The 17883-nt window shown below is 41.6% G+C and overlaps 1 protein-coding gene across 1 annotated transcript in view; it reads right to left on the minus strand.

The window, feature by feature from the left end:
* The window catches only part of cntn3b (contactin 3b), a 54637-nt gene that overhangs the window by 36023 nt on the left and 731 nt on the right, over positions 1 to 17883 (minus strand). Inside the window, exons 2-3 of the mRNA XM_003442722.5 lie at positions 10985 to 11120; positions 8722 to 8857 (exon numbers count right to left, since the gene is read on the minus strand). Coding sequence (XP_003442770.1) covers positions 8722 to 8857; positions 10985 to 11039 — 191 coding nt within the window. The 5' untranslated portion in view covers positions 11040 to 11120. The remainder of the gene's footprint in view (positions 1 to 8721; positions 8858 to 10984; positions 11121 to 17883) is intronic.

Here is a 17883-nt window from a genome sequence, read left to right on the forward strand (position 1 = left end):
GCCGTTATCTGGCCCTATCCTGCGACTGAATTCTAATCACACCCTCCCAGTTCTACGCGTGTCCCTGTTACCCCGTTCCAACTGGTAAACAAAGGTAGAGTCGTGCATCTGCCCGAAGTCGCATTACATGATAGCAGACGCCAGCCGAAGCACTTTTTTATTCCCCTTTTCCAATCACTATTGTGCCCTTGATCCTGTGTTACGGCAGATTCATAGTAAACACACTGACAGGTGTATTCATAAAGCAGCGCCCTGAGCCCCGGAGTGTGCTCTGGTGCTACGCTGGACTATTTGTCAACTGAAAAACTGTCAGGGTTCCCGTTCATATATTCACCGTGTAGGCGAGGTGAAGGTGGAACGGCGCGCTGAAAACAAAATCAGGCAGTATGAAGCCAGCTAGCGACAATAACTCACTGGGATTATGAGCATAAACACAAATGACAACGAGGCATTCTCATTTTATCATATCTGCCACATATGTGTAGAGTTCTATTTAAATCAACCACACAGATTTTTTTTTCCAACTCATTCAGTCGTGTGTTAGAAGAATAACCCACCTTTACATGACTGTTAAATTTCACCAATCTGTCTGTTTTCAGTATATTATAGGAGAAAATATGTCAGGAAGTGTTTATTTTTAGATTTTGTCATCCTTGCCTTCCTCACTTAGTGGTTTCCTTCCATTTTCTGTAATGCCAGTCCACATTGCATTCTGCTCTGCTGGGCCTTTTCTGTGATGGATTTTTCCATGTGTGACTGTTGAGCATCCGTACAAACTGACAACAGCACGAAGGCTCAAAAGCACTTTCTCTCGTGACTGACACTCCAACACTGAGAGTTGCTGCTAATGATTTACCCCAAATTACAGGAGTGAAACCAGGTGACACCAAATATTTTCTTCTTTCTGTCAGTTTTGTGTGTTACGAGTATTTTGTGTCCATCCAAAGACAGATGGATCTTATTCCTCTGTGCAGCAGAGCTCCTCTGTTGTCAGACATCTATTAAAAACGCATCAGTGACCCACATCGATGCACTGAGTGACACGTTCCTTTATGACTGGGAACATGGGTACTGCTGTTTACTTTGAATCGATCCACAATCCCGCTGCCATAAATGCACACAAGCTCGCCAAATCTGTACTCATCCCCTGCTGAAAATGGTCTTGAACAAATGAGGTGTTTACTTTTGTTTAGTCAACCTTTCCGGTGCCCAGCTGTTTCGGGAAATTACTGAGCCTCTTCTTAAAAATATAACTGTAAATTTGAGAGCCTTTTTTTTTAACATTTACAGGCTCAGCAAGAGCCACCGGGCTTTGGTTGAGAGCTGCATAAGAAAGGAAAATCAGATTGTATTCAGAGATGGACAAATGGAGTGCTTGTTTTGGTCTCCACAGAATTTGTAGACTCTGAAGAAAAAATATAATTTCTTGTTCTAAGTTGCTGTGGCATACTGGTCTTTTACCAGCATAGTGCTTTATGTAAATATGGTCTACGCTAGGGGCCCCCAACCCCCGGGACACCGATCCGTGAGTCGTTTGGTACAGGGCTGCGAGAGTTGAGGCTCGGGTGTGAAATTTATGATTCTCAGGGTTTTTATCGGATTTAACTCGGTTTCCCTGGGTCTTTTCCCATCTTGTAGTTGTGTCTTATTTTGAACGAAATATTTATGCGTTACCATAGCGACCAGAGAGCATTAAAGGGCAGAGAGGAGGATTTTACTCTCAATGTTGTTGGCGCATTTCAGGAGGACGCTGCTAATAGAGTTAAACAATTACATAGTGAATTCATTATATTTTTATATTTTTTTATTATATTACATTTACAAAATGCCACTGTTTTTGTCTTGGTCGTATCATTTTATTTTGTTGTATTTATCCACGACACCTTAAAGGCCGGTCCGTGAAAATATTGTCTGACATTAAACCGTGGCGCAAAAAAGGTTGAGGACCGCTGGTCTACGCCATTGGTTCCAATATACTGTACCCAATCACACAAGTATCAGCGGAGGTCAGTTGGGTGGGCCTTTTGACTATATTCTATAATTGCAATATAAAACTGTAGAAAATATAATTTATTAATATCAACTTCAAGCAGTTATTGGAGGGTGCGAAAAAAAAGTGACACATCAAGGGCCCTGACTAACTAACAGTGAGGAGGTTAATGAGGAGGAAATTGGAAACCACCAATAACCGCCAGTGAACAGGACCCATGACCTAAAGAAACCAGGGGGAAAAAAAGTGTCAGTATGACACTGTGGTGAAAGATGCCTGTCTTACAGGGTCAACAATAGCCCTCAGCCTGACTGTGTCATGCGTCAAGAGAAGTTGGCTAATGTTAACATGGTGCCAAGTAAGTCCCTTCTAACAGAAACTTGGCCCACTTTAAGAGAGCACTAGATCAGAAGAGAAGCAGAAAGAAGATTCGTCGGATTGTGTGAAAGTGTCTGATAAGGTGATGAAGGCGAGGTACATCCTTGCATACAAACTGTAGGTGACACGCGAAGCTCCCAAAGGTGTCTCATCTGATAATACAATAAAGAAAACACGAACAACAACAGATGACATGTCAGATGACATAGAGGCTACTTTGCACTGATATCAGCAGAGGTGTAACTTGAAATTTTGGCTTGGACTTTCACTCTGTATTAAACCTGCTATAGATTTCTACCACATTGTGCACATCTGGCCTCTTTCCAGGGCGAATAAAGTGAAAGTGAAATTGATTCGGGTAATATCTGATTCATAATTGATCATTTTAAAAGCACTAAATGTCCTCAGGTGTTTTCCAGCGCCACGCGAGACGCTGAAAAGCTGAAATACCCAATACTAATCGAAAAGACAAACTCACTGCTACAAACACATTCGAGGCTCTCTGACGAGGGTTAACATCATCATCATTTCTGGCAAATTCAATATTGTGTGGCCCAATTTTCTGTATGGATATTAGACCAAATGGATGGAATTTCCTTAATAGCTAGAGTAACTGAGGAAATTAAGTGCTCTGAATGTAATACCCTCTCTCGCTTGGCATATCTAATTATATAAATACTATTCATTGGCAGCATGTAGGCTTGTGCATATAGTTTATGCCCAGTCTGCTGAAAGTCACAGCATGACCACTTCCTAAAGGCATTTCTTTCAGCTTACATTCAGGACGTTTTGAGCTTCTAATTTCAGTGTTGGTGAAATAAATTGCAAAGAATTTACGCTTTCTATTTTATCACCAGGACAAAAAGAAAAAAAAGTCCTCTCCTTGCCCGAAGGGAAACAAGTCAAGGACAATCAGTGTCACAAAAACTGATGCAACCCAAATAAAGCTCAAAAATGACTCTTTCTTCAAAGTAACATTAAGGGCAAAAATCTAGTGTCTTTAAAAGCATTACCAAAAATGTCAATCCACAGTGGTCAGAGTATGCTTACTCAAACATCAATTTTTCCTTTTAAACCTGGTTTCACATTATTTATTAATACGCGATGGCAGTGACTCCAAGAGCTACTGACCTAGATGAAATTGGCCAGTGTGAGATATCTGTGTTGTTTTTGTTCTACAAACAGAAGCCGAGTGGTTTGAAACACAGAAAAATTAGTGAATGATAGGTACTGCAGAAAATGAGAAGCCACACAAGGCTTGCCAGCGAGGTGGGGTAGAGTTAAGCAGGAAATGCATTTGAAATCAGAGAAATAATAAAAGCAAAGGGCAATAAAAATGACTTTTTATCAGCAGAACTCCTGAACACGTGGGCGGTGTATATCTTCAATATCGTAGAGTGATATTACCCACCAAGCACCAACTGTCCACGGCTGTTGTTTTGTGAGCTTAAATTGATCAACCAGTCATAGCTATATTGAGTCATAGTTACTGAAAACTGGGCTGCCTTTCATACAGTGTAATTTTGCCCAAATTAGGACTACATTAAAAAGAACAGAACCCCATATAATTTGGTTGAAAAGTGAAAGGGGAAAAAAAGAACAGCCTGAAAACAGAGCTTTGCACCTGGCAATGTCTTTTCAGGGACTGTTTACCAAGATTTTGCTGGTGCAGGTAATAACTGATATTAGCATATTACAGACAGCAGTACAATTCATTAGTTACATCTTGCTAGTACTGGAACCCCTTTTTGCATTCAGAACTACTTTAATTCTTCGTGGGATACACTGAAAAAAGTGCTGAAAACTCTTCTTAGAGATTTTGCTTCATACTGACAAGATGCCATCACATAGTTGATGCAGATTTGTAGACTATACAGCCATGTTGGAGATGATGTCATCTTTGTGACATCATACATTATTCCATTCATAACATCGGTACACTGTGGTCATAAAAGGATCAATATGGCAAGCAACAGCACTCAAGTAGGCTGTGGTGTATAAACAATAATCAGTTGATAATGAAGGGCCGGGAAAATATCCCCATGTTATCACAAAACCACAACCAGCCTGAACCACTCATGCACAGCAGGAAGGACCCATGCCTTCATGTTTTTTAAATCACAATTCCAACCCTGCCATCCAAATGTTGCAGCAGAAATCTAGACTCATCAGACCAGGCAATGTTTTTCCAGTCTTCTGTTGTCCAGCTGTAGCCTTAATTTCCTGTTCTTAGCTGACAGCAGTGGCATCCAATATGGTCTTCTCCTGCTGCAGCCCATCTGCTTCATGTTTCAATGTGCTGTGCTCTTATGCATACCTTGTTGTAACAAGTGGTGATTTGATCTACTATTCCCTTCCTATCAACTCACAGCAGATCTGAGTAGTTTCTTCTGACCTCTGGCATCAACAAGGTATTTTTTCACAGAGAACTGCCGCTCACTAGATATTTTCTCTTTATTGGACCATTCTCTGTAAATCCTAGATATGGCTGTGTGGAAAAACCCCACTAGATCAGCAGTTTATGAAATACTTAGACCTGCCCATCCAGCACCAACAACCATGCCACGTTCAAAGTCACTTAAATCACCTTCCTTGCCCATTCTCATGTTCAGATTGAACTTCAGTGTGTCTACCTGCCTGAGCACATGTTGCTGCTATGTGATTGGGCAGTTAGATACTTGCATTAAGAAACAGTTAAAGTAAGCACTGAGTGTATGCTCTTCAGTATTTGCTGATAGGAAAACTTACATAACAAAAATGTTGCTTGGGGTAATTAAGACACATTGTCTGCACTACACTCTACACTCTCGCCACTTCTGAGTAGGCGGTTCATTTGCTTAGTACAGTGGAACCCCGACTTACGAATACCTTGTTAAACGAAAAATTCAAGTTACGAAGGCACTGAATGGCAATATTTCTGCCCGTGTTACGGCAAAATGCCCGTGTTACGAAATCCGCTGGCTCTGATTGGCTGAGCCCAGAATGCCTACAATGCCTTCCGAATCATGTGACAACCCCTTGGCTTTCGTACTTGCGCTTCGCTGTTCCACTTGAATGACGTATTGTTGTTGCTGTTAGCAATTAGCCTATAGCCTATCGTTCACTCAAAAGGCGCGATGGGTGCTTCGACTTACGAAAATTTTCGACTTACAAAAGACCCTACAGTTGGGGTTCCACTGTAGTTTGTTAAATACTTTCCTTCAAAGTTAATAACCAAAGATGCCATAATTTTCCCTTTTCAGTATACTAAAATACTAATAGACTATGTGCACGTTAGCATATGCTACTTCCGGTGCGGAAACTCCTGTGGGGAGCTTTGTTTCCGGTGTCCTATTCGCGCCTTGTTTACGGTCCAAAACAAGTTAAGCAAATGAATGAATCAAGCGGCGATTTACATTTCTATAGATGTCCTGGGCATTTACCCAATATATCTGTAAATGATGTTCATCGACTTGTCGATATTTTTTCCCCCGCGCCTCAGAGCAAAAGAGAAAAGGGGATTCAAATTTTATATTTCTCAGTATCTGTAAACAGCGGTCCCTCGTTTATCGCGGGTGTTATGTTCTAAAAATAACCAGCGATAGGTGAACTCAAGTAGCCAATTTTATTTTTTGACAGTGCAAAACGTTTCGTCAACATCGTCGACATACAGTACTGCACTTCAGTCACATTGCTAGCGATCGATGCAGCGATTCTGTACTGTACAGGAGAGACGTCACGGAGGAGATCGTCTGCAGCGATCACGACGCAGGACACAGTGTGATGTAAAAAAAAAAAAAGCATGCAAACTTGCACTAAAAAATCTGCGAAACAGCGAGGTGAAAGTTGAACCGCGTTATAGCGAGGGACCACTGTAATTTTGAAGGTAAGTCACAACATACCCTTCGTAAATACTAATGTATAGAAACCCTTACCAGCAATCGTTCGTTTTTTGTGTGGCTTTTTTCACGGTTTGTTAACATGCTGTGTAGGTGTGTACTTGACTAGCTGATATCGACATAACGGGGGAAACATCTGGTTTGACTGTTCTTCACCTGTAGTTTGAATGCTGAAAATTTGCCTGTTTAAATCATAAGACCAGTCACTATACAGAGATGTGCTTCTGAATGTGGACGATGTGTCTTCAGATTTTGTAATGCAGTTCTGCTTGTGTTGAGTGATGTAAACAACTGATCGATCTAAACTCTTTAAATGTCAAAATTGATCATTAGATTTTTTATGACACAACAGTGGTGAGTGTTCCCACCTTCTGCTCTTTGTAACTTAACGCGATCTTTCCGTTTTCGAGTTTTGGACATGATTTTGGAGTATATCTTCGCAGTAGCGATTGACGGCAAAGTAAAGCTAGCAGAAATGTACAACCCTACATCCGGTCTCAAACCAGGAAGTTAGCATTTTCTCGTGCACAGGGTCTATGCTGTACAAGTTTTTATTTTTGGAAATATATAAAGAATGTTGACATACTCATATTACAATTGATATTAATAATGGATTGGATTTATATAGCGCTTTTCAAGGCACCCAAAGCGCTTTACAATGCCACTATTCATTCACTCTCACATTCACACACTGGTGGAGGCAAGCTACAGTTGTAGCCACAGCTGCCCTGGGGCAGACTGACAGAGGCGAGGCTGCCATATCACGCCATCGGCCCTCTGGCCAACACCAGTAGACGGTAGGGTAAAGTGTCTTGCCCAAGGACACAACGACCAGGACAGAGAGCCCGGGGATCGAACCGGCGACCTTCCGGTTACAGATACGCTTCCCAACCCCCTGAGCCACGGTCGCCCATGGATTTTTCAAATCATTTAATACTGATTTTGTGTTTAATACAAAATCAGTATTAAACACACCTGTATCAATTAGGCTCTAACATTATGAATGACCACGGTATCAAAGACACACACAGTTACTACATAAACACTGTTACTACCCGTTTGGCGCAGTTGGGTTAGAACAACCTAAAAGTTACATGAATAACAAAATATTACCTTGCGACAAAGCTATCACTAACCTGTTAGCAAACTTGCCACACTAGCAGCTACATTAGCATTCTTTTGTAGTTGTATTACTATGACCCCTGGGAAACTGAACTCCTAACCCTGCTTTAGTCCTCTTATCCTTTGTTTTATATCTATGACAAATACATCTGGCATGTTGCTAAATGTTAAAGGCTATGTCTATTGACTGTGGTGCTAGCTAGTAGCGTAAACCTAAGTTGTGGGTGTCTGCCACTACAAATAAGCCCTTTCACATAAGACACTGTCATATGAGCCACTGTTCACTTAAAATATTGATTAGAGCAGCTTTAAAATGAGGATACACTCTTGCAGTGAGAATCTGTGTATATTCGCTCCTCTAATATTACATCATACCTCTGCTTGCTCAGCTAGAGAACAAACTGCAGATCATCCTGACAACAATGGCATTTCCTACTGCTGCATTAACTCTGCAAAGAGCCCCAAAGAGAAAACCTCTCGAACAACACAAGTGAACGTCAGAAAGGCTTTAAGTTGCGGGTGAGATAATGCGAGTGATGGTTTTGCCTTCATCCCGGAGATAGCTCGGGTTGCACAACATGTACAGTGATACCCCCCCCCACTGCTCTGCCTGAACCATGTTTTCAGTGCAGACACATTATAGGAAATGTAAGCGTTTAACAGAATGTCACTCACAAGGTTACTGCCTCTATCCTCTGCTTGCTGTGCATCTACATGGTGCTGACCAAGCTGTGAAACACAATCTACCACAAAAAAACAAAAAAACCCAGCCAGCTGCCATTTTCAGGCCGGGCTCCCTGCACCGCCAGGGAATAGCCACAGAGATATCAAAGGATCTGCGGTGCAAATGAGTCGCTCAAATCTCCTTTTCTCTCCTAATGATTTCTTAAGCCGTGCACCATATTATAAATCACCAGCTTCATTTCACACCATGCCTTAAATCTTATCATTAATAAGGTTAACCTCACTCGTATCTTAGGTGTTAGCATATTCATCAACCACAGTGGCGGCTCCATGACTCCAACTCCACATCATAGCTCAGGCCAAAAACAGATAAGCCTTTTTTTTCAATTAGAAACAGATGCTCAGTTAAACAGTTGCTCTTTGAAGCTTGTCTTCTTGTTGGATGGCGCGTTATCTCTCTCGAGCATTTATGTCCAGAAAACGTTGTTCTCTAACAAATCGATAGCATCCAACAATATTGGGACCGTCTTTGATTTCTGTGGAAGCAGCAATGAAGGTTCACAAGCAATTAAGCCGGATTGGATTTTCAGCACGCGACGCAGACGTGGAGCACGGAGCAGGTAGACAGCTGAGGCTTGTGGGGAATGGCACTTTGATGTGGTAATTTACCTGTACTGTGGAGGAGGGCTCCCCTCTGCCTCACACGTAATGGTAGCCTGGTGGTCTGGGGAGTTGATTGGTAAAATGAGGTCACTTGGCTCCGTCCTCCATCTTGGCCCTTGAAATATGACATCTTCTGTACAGGCTGTAGAAAGGGGAGAAAGTCTATAGTTGTACAAGCTAGAAAATTTGTCTCTTTGACCTTAAGAGAAAATACTGGAAGAAGCACAATCTCTGTGAGGGCAAATAGTTAATCTTGCAGAAATACAGGAACCTTCTGACACTGAGTGTATATTACTTTTTCAATATACTCTATACAGTATATTGCCTCCTATTCTCTGAGCAGTACCTCACTTTACAAAGAAGAATGCATTAGGACACTCCTCGTGATGTGTTGTGTACATTATTTGCTTATCTTGCTGCAAGGAGAGTAAATCCTACTTACCCTTGTTAGGCATTAACAGCTAATGCTGACATATTTGTTATCTGTTCCTCTGTGTGCTACTGCATTTTTCAGATGAGCGTGACACTTGGAATAATGAGGAAAAGAGCAATGGCCTAGGCACTTATGCGAATTCACTCAAGTTCTACACACTAGGCCACTTTTCCATAAGGCCAGGCTTCATTCTGTCATTTTATCCTTGTGACAAATCATTATATTGTAGCTGGATGTGATTATGTGAGTAAATAAAAATCCTGGAAAATATGTCACCTACTGCTTTGATTGCATTTAGCTGGCTAAGAGATTTGTGCGTTCTAATGAGTCAAACAGAGCTCGCTGACTGATATGACTAAAGTGAGGTGGTTGTTAATTACTTGCCAGGAACAATATCCTAAAAACAGCTGAATACAGTGCAGGGACTTAAGTTAAGCACCTAAGTCAACAACAGATAATGCAGAGAGCCCGTTTTCACGTATTCCCTCAGTAATTAATGGCGGCTTGGGAGTGACAGGATTGATAAATAAAGCGAGGCGTTGTATTTTCGGAACATCTACGCCATGTTACACATGCATGTTAATTGAGGCCATAAGGATGCGCTCATCTGCCAGCAGCCAAAAAGGAAAGGATGTTGAACACAATCTGGTGCTAAAGCAGAGTCAACAGACGGCCAGTGTAGGCCTAATTAATATCCTACTGCTAACAGATTGTGGCATGTGGCTAGCAGTTCTACATGTGGTTTTAATCGGCGAAAATGTGTCAAGGAATCAAAACAGGTTGAGAAACGAGGCAGGGCAGTGAGTCACGGCTGCTCTTGGCAGTGCTTTGGGAACACAGGGAAGCAGGATTTGGAGAAATCCGGAGGTGAAATTCGGGATGAAAAGCATCACGTTTCAAAACAATTGCCGCCGAATGATCTATCAACAAATGATGGTACCATGAACGAATGCAGGAGTGAATTCTTTCACCCCACAGGCTAACAACACAGGTGTGAGTTTATTCCATGTGGCTGCCTCATTGTCCCAGAACAGAGAGCCAAGACAACACGTTGCTTCACATGTCATTAATGATTGTTATCGGCCGCAGCAACTGCCGTTACGCTCCCGGTGCGTGATGGCAACACCGAATAAGAACTAGCACCTACAGGCCCTGTTAAAAACACTCGTCCGCTAGCAAGGTGAGGCTGCTTGGATTTCGCTCCTTTGGGTGCAGGGCTGTGAATTACCCATGAGCCAATTTGAATAACATTCATTGGGATTTACAATGTCATTTGAACAAGGGTTGACATTCCGAGTCTCTGTGCTTCTGCTGTAGAATCCCAGGTGGCTGCACAAGGGCAGAATGAGGCGCAGTGGCAAGTAGATTGTGCTAAAATGTGAGTCTGGATTCACTGCATGGATCCTGATAATGATCGGGACAGGCCATAAACAGGAATAGGATTGGACTCCCAGATGTCCCTGACGGGGTAGTGAAAACGTGCAGCGGGCACACCGCTCTAGGGAATGGTGAAGGACATCATGCTGGAATACTGTACATATAATGACTGTGGTTTAATTAGTGTAACCTTTTTTTGGTCAAAAGATTTTTCTAAGGTTACTTGCAAATGCTCAGCTATGTCCTCTTAGTGAGACGAAAGTATATGCACATTTTATTAAAAATAAAAAAAACCCTACTGCTGTGAGAATGTCAAAAAGCGCAAAAAGAGCATAGGAAGACTGTACTTTAATGCACACACATTAAAAATTAGTCTTTCTCAGGAGAGGTTTTGTGGTGACATAAACCATGACAACATGTGCAGTGAGACTCAGATACAATACGTGTAAAATACCTTACCTGCAAGGCATCCGGTGATTGATAGCAGAACAATTTGTTTCCATGGTAGCATCATCTTTAGTTGCCGAGGGCTAAGTAGACTCTCATCCAATTACTTGTGAATGGAATGCTCTCGCTTGAATACAAGAATTTTAATCTGAAGGGAAAGTAATTATGGATGTGATTAAAATATGACATTTTGATCCAAATATGACAAGCATTCAACAGCACAAAAAACCCCCCAAAAAACACGATTACAGCACTGCTAACTTCCATAATTGGTTCCTATTATTTTTGAGTTACTGTAAAGTGAATGTTGAGGAAGTGGGGAAAAGCAGCAGCAGACAAAAACCTGAGGATACAACCCAGCTGTGAGAGGGGTTTTTTTCTCTCTCAGGTGGCGCAGAAGAAGAAGAGGAAGAAGAAGAGAAACAGCTGCTAAATGGGCATGTTTTCTTTTACTGTGTGTGTTTCTCATCCCGCCTAACAAGCTCAATTCTGCTGCTTTAAAGAGAAGTGAGGAAGGAAATGATTGACCTCAAAAGACACTTCTCTCTCCCAATTTGACTATTAATAGGAGCTGGCAGACTGTGTACCAGCACTCCACAAAATGCTATTTCGTACTTTAACAAAGACTTTGGGGGCCGACTGAATGTAAGCAAAGTGACTGTTTTCATTTCTGTATACATAAATCAAATTTCCTTAGATCAACAAGAAAAACATGAGAAATACATGAGTGCCACACACTGAAACTGTGAAAACAAGACTGACAGTAGAGGACAGACGTGTGCCATCCTATTGCCTTACCCTAACTAGATGCTTAATAATTGATAATCCAACATTTAGTCTTGTAGTTGTGTAATGTCTGGAGTTACTATGAAATAGCAATTAATAACATTTGTTAGTGAGTTAGACTTAATTAGTTAGTCAGTAAGGCTTGTTCATTTCTTGGGCTTGTATTGATTTTTAATGATATTCACACTTTGGTTTACCTTTCAGTTGCCTACTTAGCAACTCTACTTGTGATGGTCAGTTTTTAGGGGGTTAAAAAAAATCTATGGGCAGGACATAATGATGTTAAACTCAGTAAGGTACACTTCTCTCTAAAGCGACTGAGCTTTTTGTCACAGCTATGTGCTGTTTGGATGAGAGGGGAGAAACACCCTTCAACCATGTTATGTGTTGATGTTGCGTAATTTGTCCACCAGAGGGCAGTCTGCAACTTCCTTATTGGCAACTTGCTTGTTTGTTGAAAATGGTCATTAAAAAATATATAAAAAGAGCAATCATTGACTTCTTGTAACAATAAAAGAAGTTGGTTTTTTTATAACCCTCAAATAACTACACATATAAAATGTGAAATAAATCTGTTCAGGTTCTGTGCCCCTGAGAAAAAAAAACTTATCAGCCAATTTATCAGATTTTTATTTTCATATCACCAAATATCTGTAGCAATATTTGTCTTTAAAATCCTGAATGGTAGAGCTCAAGAAATCACAGCAGAGGCATTTTATTAAACTTGTTTGTATGCTGATTTTGTTAACATTAATCCAGTGACTATCTCACCCCTGAAATCAAAGCTTTTAATAACTGCTATAATAAAAATGTGGAGCCCCTCAAAAAGGCATTAAGGACAGTCCTTGTGTATTTTAAGGAGTAACAGGCACAAAGAAATTATTCACACACAAAAAACCAAAAATGAAAAAAGAGAGAGCCTGATGCTTGTTTGATGTTAGAAGTGTGTATTTTTCTCCATTATGGGGAATGTAGGATCCTTCTGGAGAGTGACCCATACGAGGGACTAAAATATCTCAGCCTCTCATGCACCAGTTGTGACCATTCTTTTTTAAAACCTTCCTCTTCCGAGACCGCCAACTTTGTGGAAGCATGAAACAGATTTACTAAGCAGGGCAAATTAGCGTGAGGCCACAGTTGGAAAAAAACTGCCCACGGGAGCGGAAAGCTCTGCAGGTGATCTACTAACAATGCGCACTTTTATGGATACACGCGTAGCCCATTCTTTACAATAATGCAATCTAGAGCAAAGGACCCACAAACAAGCAGAGCGGAGGAGGGTGTGAGCAAACTAGTAACTACACAGGCCCAGCTTGTTACTTGTAATCTGAAAACATAATATAGGGTTTGTGTTTGGTTTCACACACGTTTCCCCAGAAAACAGCAAGACAGTGAAGACTGAGGGAAGGCAGTGGGAGGAAAGTTGGAGGTGTTGTTGAAGAAATGAAAGAATTTCACTAAAACGCTTCACTCTGCATTGTCCAGCTTGGTTGCAAAAAGGACTGGAAATGGCATTTGGGGCAAGGGAAAGGACGCACAGGGAAAGATGTATTCAACTGTGAAAGTAAATGCAAGCTAAACCTCGCTAAATCTTGATTATCAGGGGGTCTTTTTTCCAGAAGCAACATAATTGATCTGGGAGAAACATCCTGCTCTGTCCATGGTGCTGAAGTGTGAAAAATACAGTCTGAATGTGATTAAGTTGAGGATTTTGCATTTTTACAGTGTGTGAGATGACATTAAAAGCTCAACACTTAGGAGAAACTAAGACTTCACTGCCTGACTTTTTCTAAAGAAGATTTGATGCAGTGGGTACAGCACAACTTATTCTAGCTGGAGGTTCCAGGACATCTTTGATTTACTCCAGCAGATGAATAATAACGTGCCCTACTGGAATCGATATGCTCCAATAACACCTCTTCTGGCGTTCAGCTTTGTTTTCAGTGGCGGATCCTCCAAGCATGATGCAGATATGTCCAGCAAAAATTAGGCAAGACATGGGGTTTTTTTTCAGTGTTAAATAATGCAGCAATTAGCAATAAACTTCAAACTCCAACAAATAGACAGAAAATAAGGACAGAAAAAATGAAAAGGCTGCTTCTTTTCCATTTATTGCCCTCTTTTAATAACTCTCCATGGTTGTTTTTTGTAATGCCAGAAGAGAGCTTTCACTGGAACAAACAGTATATCTGGCCCTTTATTGCTTATTTCCCCTTTTTAATATCACTGGATGGATTAGGTCATTGCTGGTAACTCACTCAGTGGGACTGCTTTATGGACTTTTCATCAGATTCACATTTAACTCTCTTAATTAGCCAAAAGTGGACATTCCAGTCTTTATATCACAATATCAGCATCTACCGTGATAAGAAGCCGTTCTGTGGTGGAACATTTTATTCGCCTCCTTTGCTTTACGTGGAGCTGAAGTGACGTTCTGCCTTATCTAGTAATCGATGATGTTAGGGGCCATTAAAACTTTTCATATGTGCTGGTGGAATGGAGAGCTGTAATTGCAGTATCAGTGACACGGGAGGGGCTTTGCTCAAGCTCTGACCTACATCACAGCGAGAGGAAAGTGATACGCCTCTCAGGATTAAGAATTCAACCCAACCCCTCTTCCTTATAACACAACCCTGTTGTGTGGATTAACCCTAGGCTATCTTTGGAAATTTTTTGAAACAGACCTAAATACTAACCACTCACTTGATCTATCAGCTACAGGCTTGTGGCTGGGGTTTGATGTGAAAGGCATGGCAACATAATCTTATAGAAGAGTGTGATGCACAGTCAAATTTACAGACAGGACAAAATAATGCCATTTGCCTGATCGCAACTTAATGGCCAGAGCTGGCTTAGCTCGACTGTGCCGGTGCCAGTAATTGTTCGCGGTTTGCTGTAATTGCAAGCGCAGCCAGATCCAGAGTGGATTTCCTGGTGTCTTTCAAAATTTAAGGGGGCGTTTTGCCACTCTAAAACCCCATCACATTGGATTACACGCTTCGAGATTCTACTGGAGCACAAAAAAAAAGAAGAGAAAAAAAAGCGTGTGCTGCATTTTTCAGTTCGAGTGTAGTATTAGCAGCCAGTTGAGGATCCAACCTAGTCATCCCAACAAACTTCAACATCCTGAGAGAAAAATCTCCCAGTAAAGATGTTCTGGTTTGTGATCAGCACGTGGCAGAGTGTCTGCTCAAGTACAGGATAGCTGGCCTCAAGTGGCTTCATTCTGAAGCCTTCATAAACCTGCAATAACATTCTCATCCTGGAGTATTTTGTGAATTTGATTCACAAAAACTTTATTTTGTTAATATAAAACAGCAAACAGAAGCATGTGTTTCTACAATACCCAGTTTTTCAGTGGCTCTCAGTGCAGCGCTTAAGTGTCTCCCGATGCTCCAATCCTTTGAGTCCTACTAGATTAAAATAGCATAATACCATCCAACGGTTTTCTTATATAAAGGCGATTTTTAACTCTTTTGACCTTCAGAAAGCTTCACCTGTGTCATTCCTTGCAGAGCTGAATATCATCTAAAGCTTTAGTAAATCTAGGAGAGAAAGAACAAATAGCGAGGATGCAAAGCAAACTAAAAATGACTTCTTTGCTTTTGTGGCGGCGAGGTGGCATTTTCTTTCTTCGGCTTCCTCAGCCGAAATGATGGGCAAACGATTGCTCTGCCAAATGTAATGAGGCATCACACTTTCACCTCCACAGAAGCTAAACCTAATGGAAGTCATTGGCTAAACGCATTCCAGAGTAAATGAGATGACTTCTTGGTTAGTGGGGCTGTTGTTTGGCGCATAATTGATAGGAGAGGTGGTTAAAGGCATCCATTTCCCCCCCGAGGGCAGCATAATTGCAAAAGAATCTAATAAGGGAGGGAAGAAAGGAGAGTTTCTATCACAGCTCAAGGTCTGCATTTAGATCATATGCGGTACACAGGAAACGCACAGCAGAGCTATATCAGAACATGCAAAACACCAGCAGCAGGGTGGGGATAGATTCACTACATTATATGATCTATTCATTGTAGTTCTTGTCTTCAGGGCTATCTGCTGCCATCTCCATTAAATCCACTCAGCAGAAGAACCCGGGAAACAAGGATGTGCCACCAGGGGCAGACTCAATCTAAATCCACAGCTGCTCGCCTCTTTTTGCCAGTGAATGAAGAATTCACAATCAACTCTGAATTTACTCTGACTGACTGAGGACCCGAGTAGGCTGAGGGTGGCTTTCTTTTAGAAATTATAGTTCCTCAAAACAAACAAAAACGAGATGACGTAGAAATAAAAGCAAAGCATAATATCTGCATTTCACAACTTTGCAGCCTGCAGTGAAATACTTGGAAGAGAAATGAAAGAAAACAGAAGCAAAGAAGGGGTAATTGTTTGGTATTGATTGCGCCATAACTCTGCATTAGGCTCTTGGGTGAGTGAGCGGTGCTTCCCATAGCAAATTATGCATTAAAGGTTTCAAATAAAAAGGCATTTTGTGTAATTGCCCTCCCCTCCTAAACCCCAGCCTCAAAAGCTACATTAACATTCATGAAAGAACTCCCCCCCCCCATACACACACACACTCAGATGTTTCCTCGCAGGCTAGAAAGAAAAAGCAGCAGCTTCACACATGTGATTGACATGTCACGCTGCGAGCGTGTGAATAAAACGCAGCGGTTAGAACTGTGGCTAAGGTCAGGGTTGAATGCTGGAGGACAGCAAAGAGCAAAGCTGGAGGCAGGAGTTCTACTCACGAAAGATCACTTAAGTGAAAAGCAGAGGCATGAAAGCACTTCACATTCAGTGTTGACTTTTCACACACAAAATACAAAAAAAAAAAAAACCAAAACGCTGTAATTTCACATTCAGTTATGACCTCTCCTGACTTTTTCTTTCCTGTACGTGTTTACATATTTGTTAAAATACACATCTGGACAGGACATTTTACAGCTGTGTATTTCCAAGCGAAAAATCACAGTCCCCCCCCGACACACACACACACACACACACACACACACACACACACACAGACATACCTCCCCATGACATCCCCTCCAATGTTAAACACGGCTGCATGCCTCAGCTGCTGCCTAACACACGGCTGGGGGGGACAAGAGAGTAAGTGCACTTAAAAGAAAGGGGAGCGGCGATCCATTTCTCAACCCCTTCATCAGCCAGGCACATCCCCAGACCCTCATCCTAGATACAGCACCCCTCCCCCCTCCCCCCCGCAAAAAAAACAAAAAAACAAAAAAAAAAACCCTGACTGGAGGTCAAGGATGAGGAGCAGGAGACACTCAGGCAGGCTCTTTACATTTTTTCTTATACTATTCAACTCGTTTCACAGCCTTTCCAGGGGAAAAGGAACTGGCTGTAGAATGTAATTGCCACTCTGGTTCAATCAAAAAGGTTTTTGAAAGCAAACGGTGCTACAGCACAAGCTCATCTTTGCACCGCTATCCTGCTATGTGTTATAGAACAATTCGCTGCATGCCTTTCAAAGACACGTCTCACCTCTCATTTGCCTTCTGCTTGTTATTCTCAAAGTTATGCGAAAAGCAGCCATAAATAAACATGAATAGAGGGGAGAACGATTCCAATCCCTGCTGAATAGCAGGATACTTTGAAGATGCAGAGCCGGCTGCATTTTCTGTTCACTGTTCTGTCCGATTGCAGTCTGGGTGGGAAGAAAGGGAATACTTGTGTGCAGACCACCGATGGGCAAATATTTGGATTTGCATGAAAAAAAAAAGAAGAAAACAAGATTAAAAGAGAGAGGATGGAGTCGAGCTGTTAAAGATCATTTCTCTAATAACTATCCCCCGTGTGGCACAACTATCATGAGTATGGAAAATTTTTGAGAAAAGAGACAAAATCATCGAAATGTTATAATTTAAGAGGGCATGGGGGCACAACTCAGCAGCACAGAAAAATAAAAAAGCAACAATTTTAAATAATTCACATAGGTCAATGCTCTTCCCCCCTCCTCCATCTGCGGAGATGGATATCATCGCCTTTAACAAGTTCGAAAGAGGCTTTTCTCCAGGCGGACGGTCCTGATGCTGTTTCTCTCTGTGTGACTGAGCAGAGCGGCACCATATGGACTTTGTCTAAAGATGAGAGAAATGAGC

Source organism: Oreochromis niloticus, linkage group LG5 (assembly GCF_001858045.2).
Source record: "Oreochromis niloticus isolate F11D_XX linkage group LG5, O_niloticus_UMD_NMBU, whole genome shotgun sequence".
NCBI lineage: Eukaryota > Metazoa > Chordata > Actinopteri > Cichliformes > Cichlidae > Oreochromis > Oreochromis niloticus.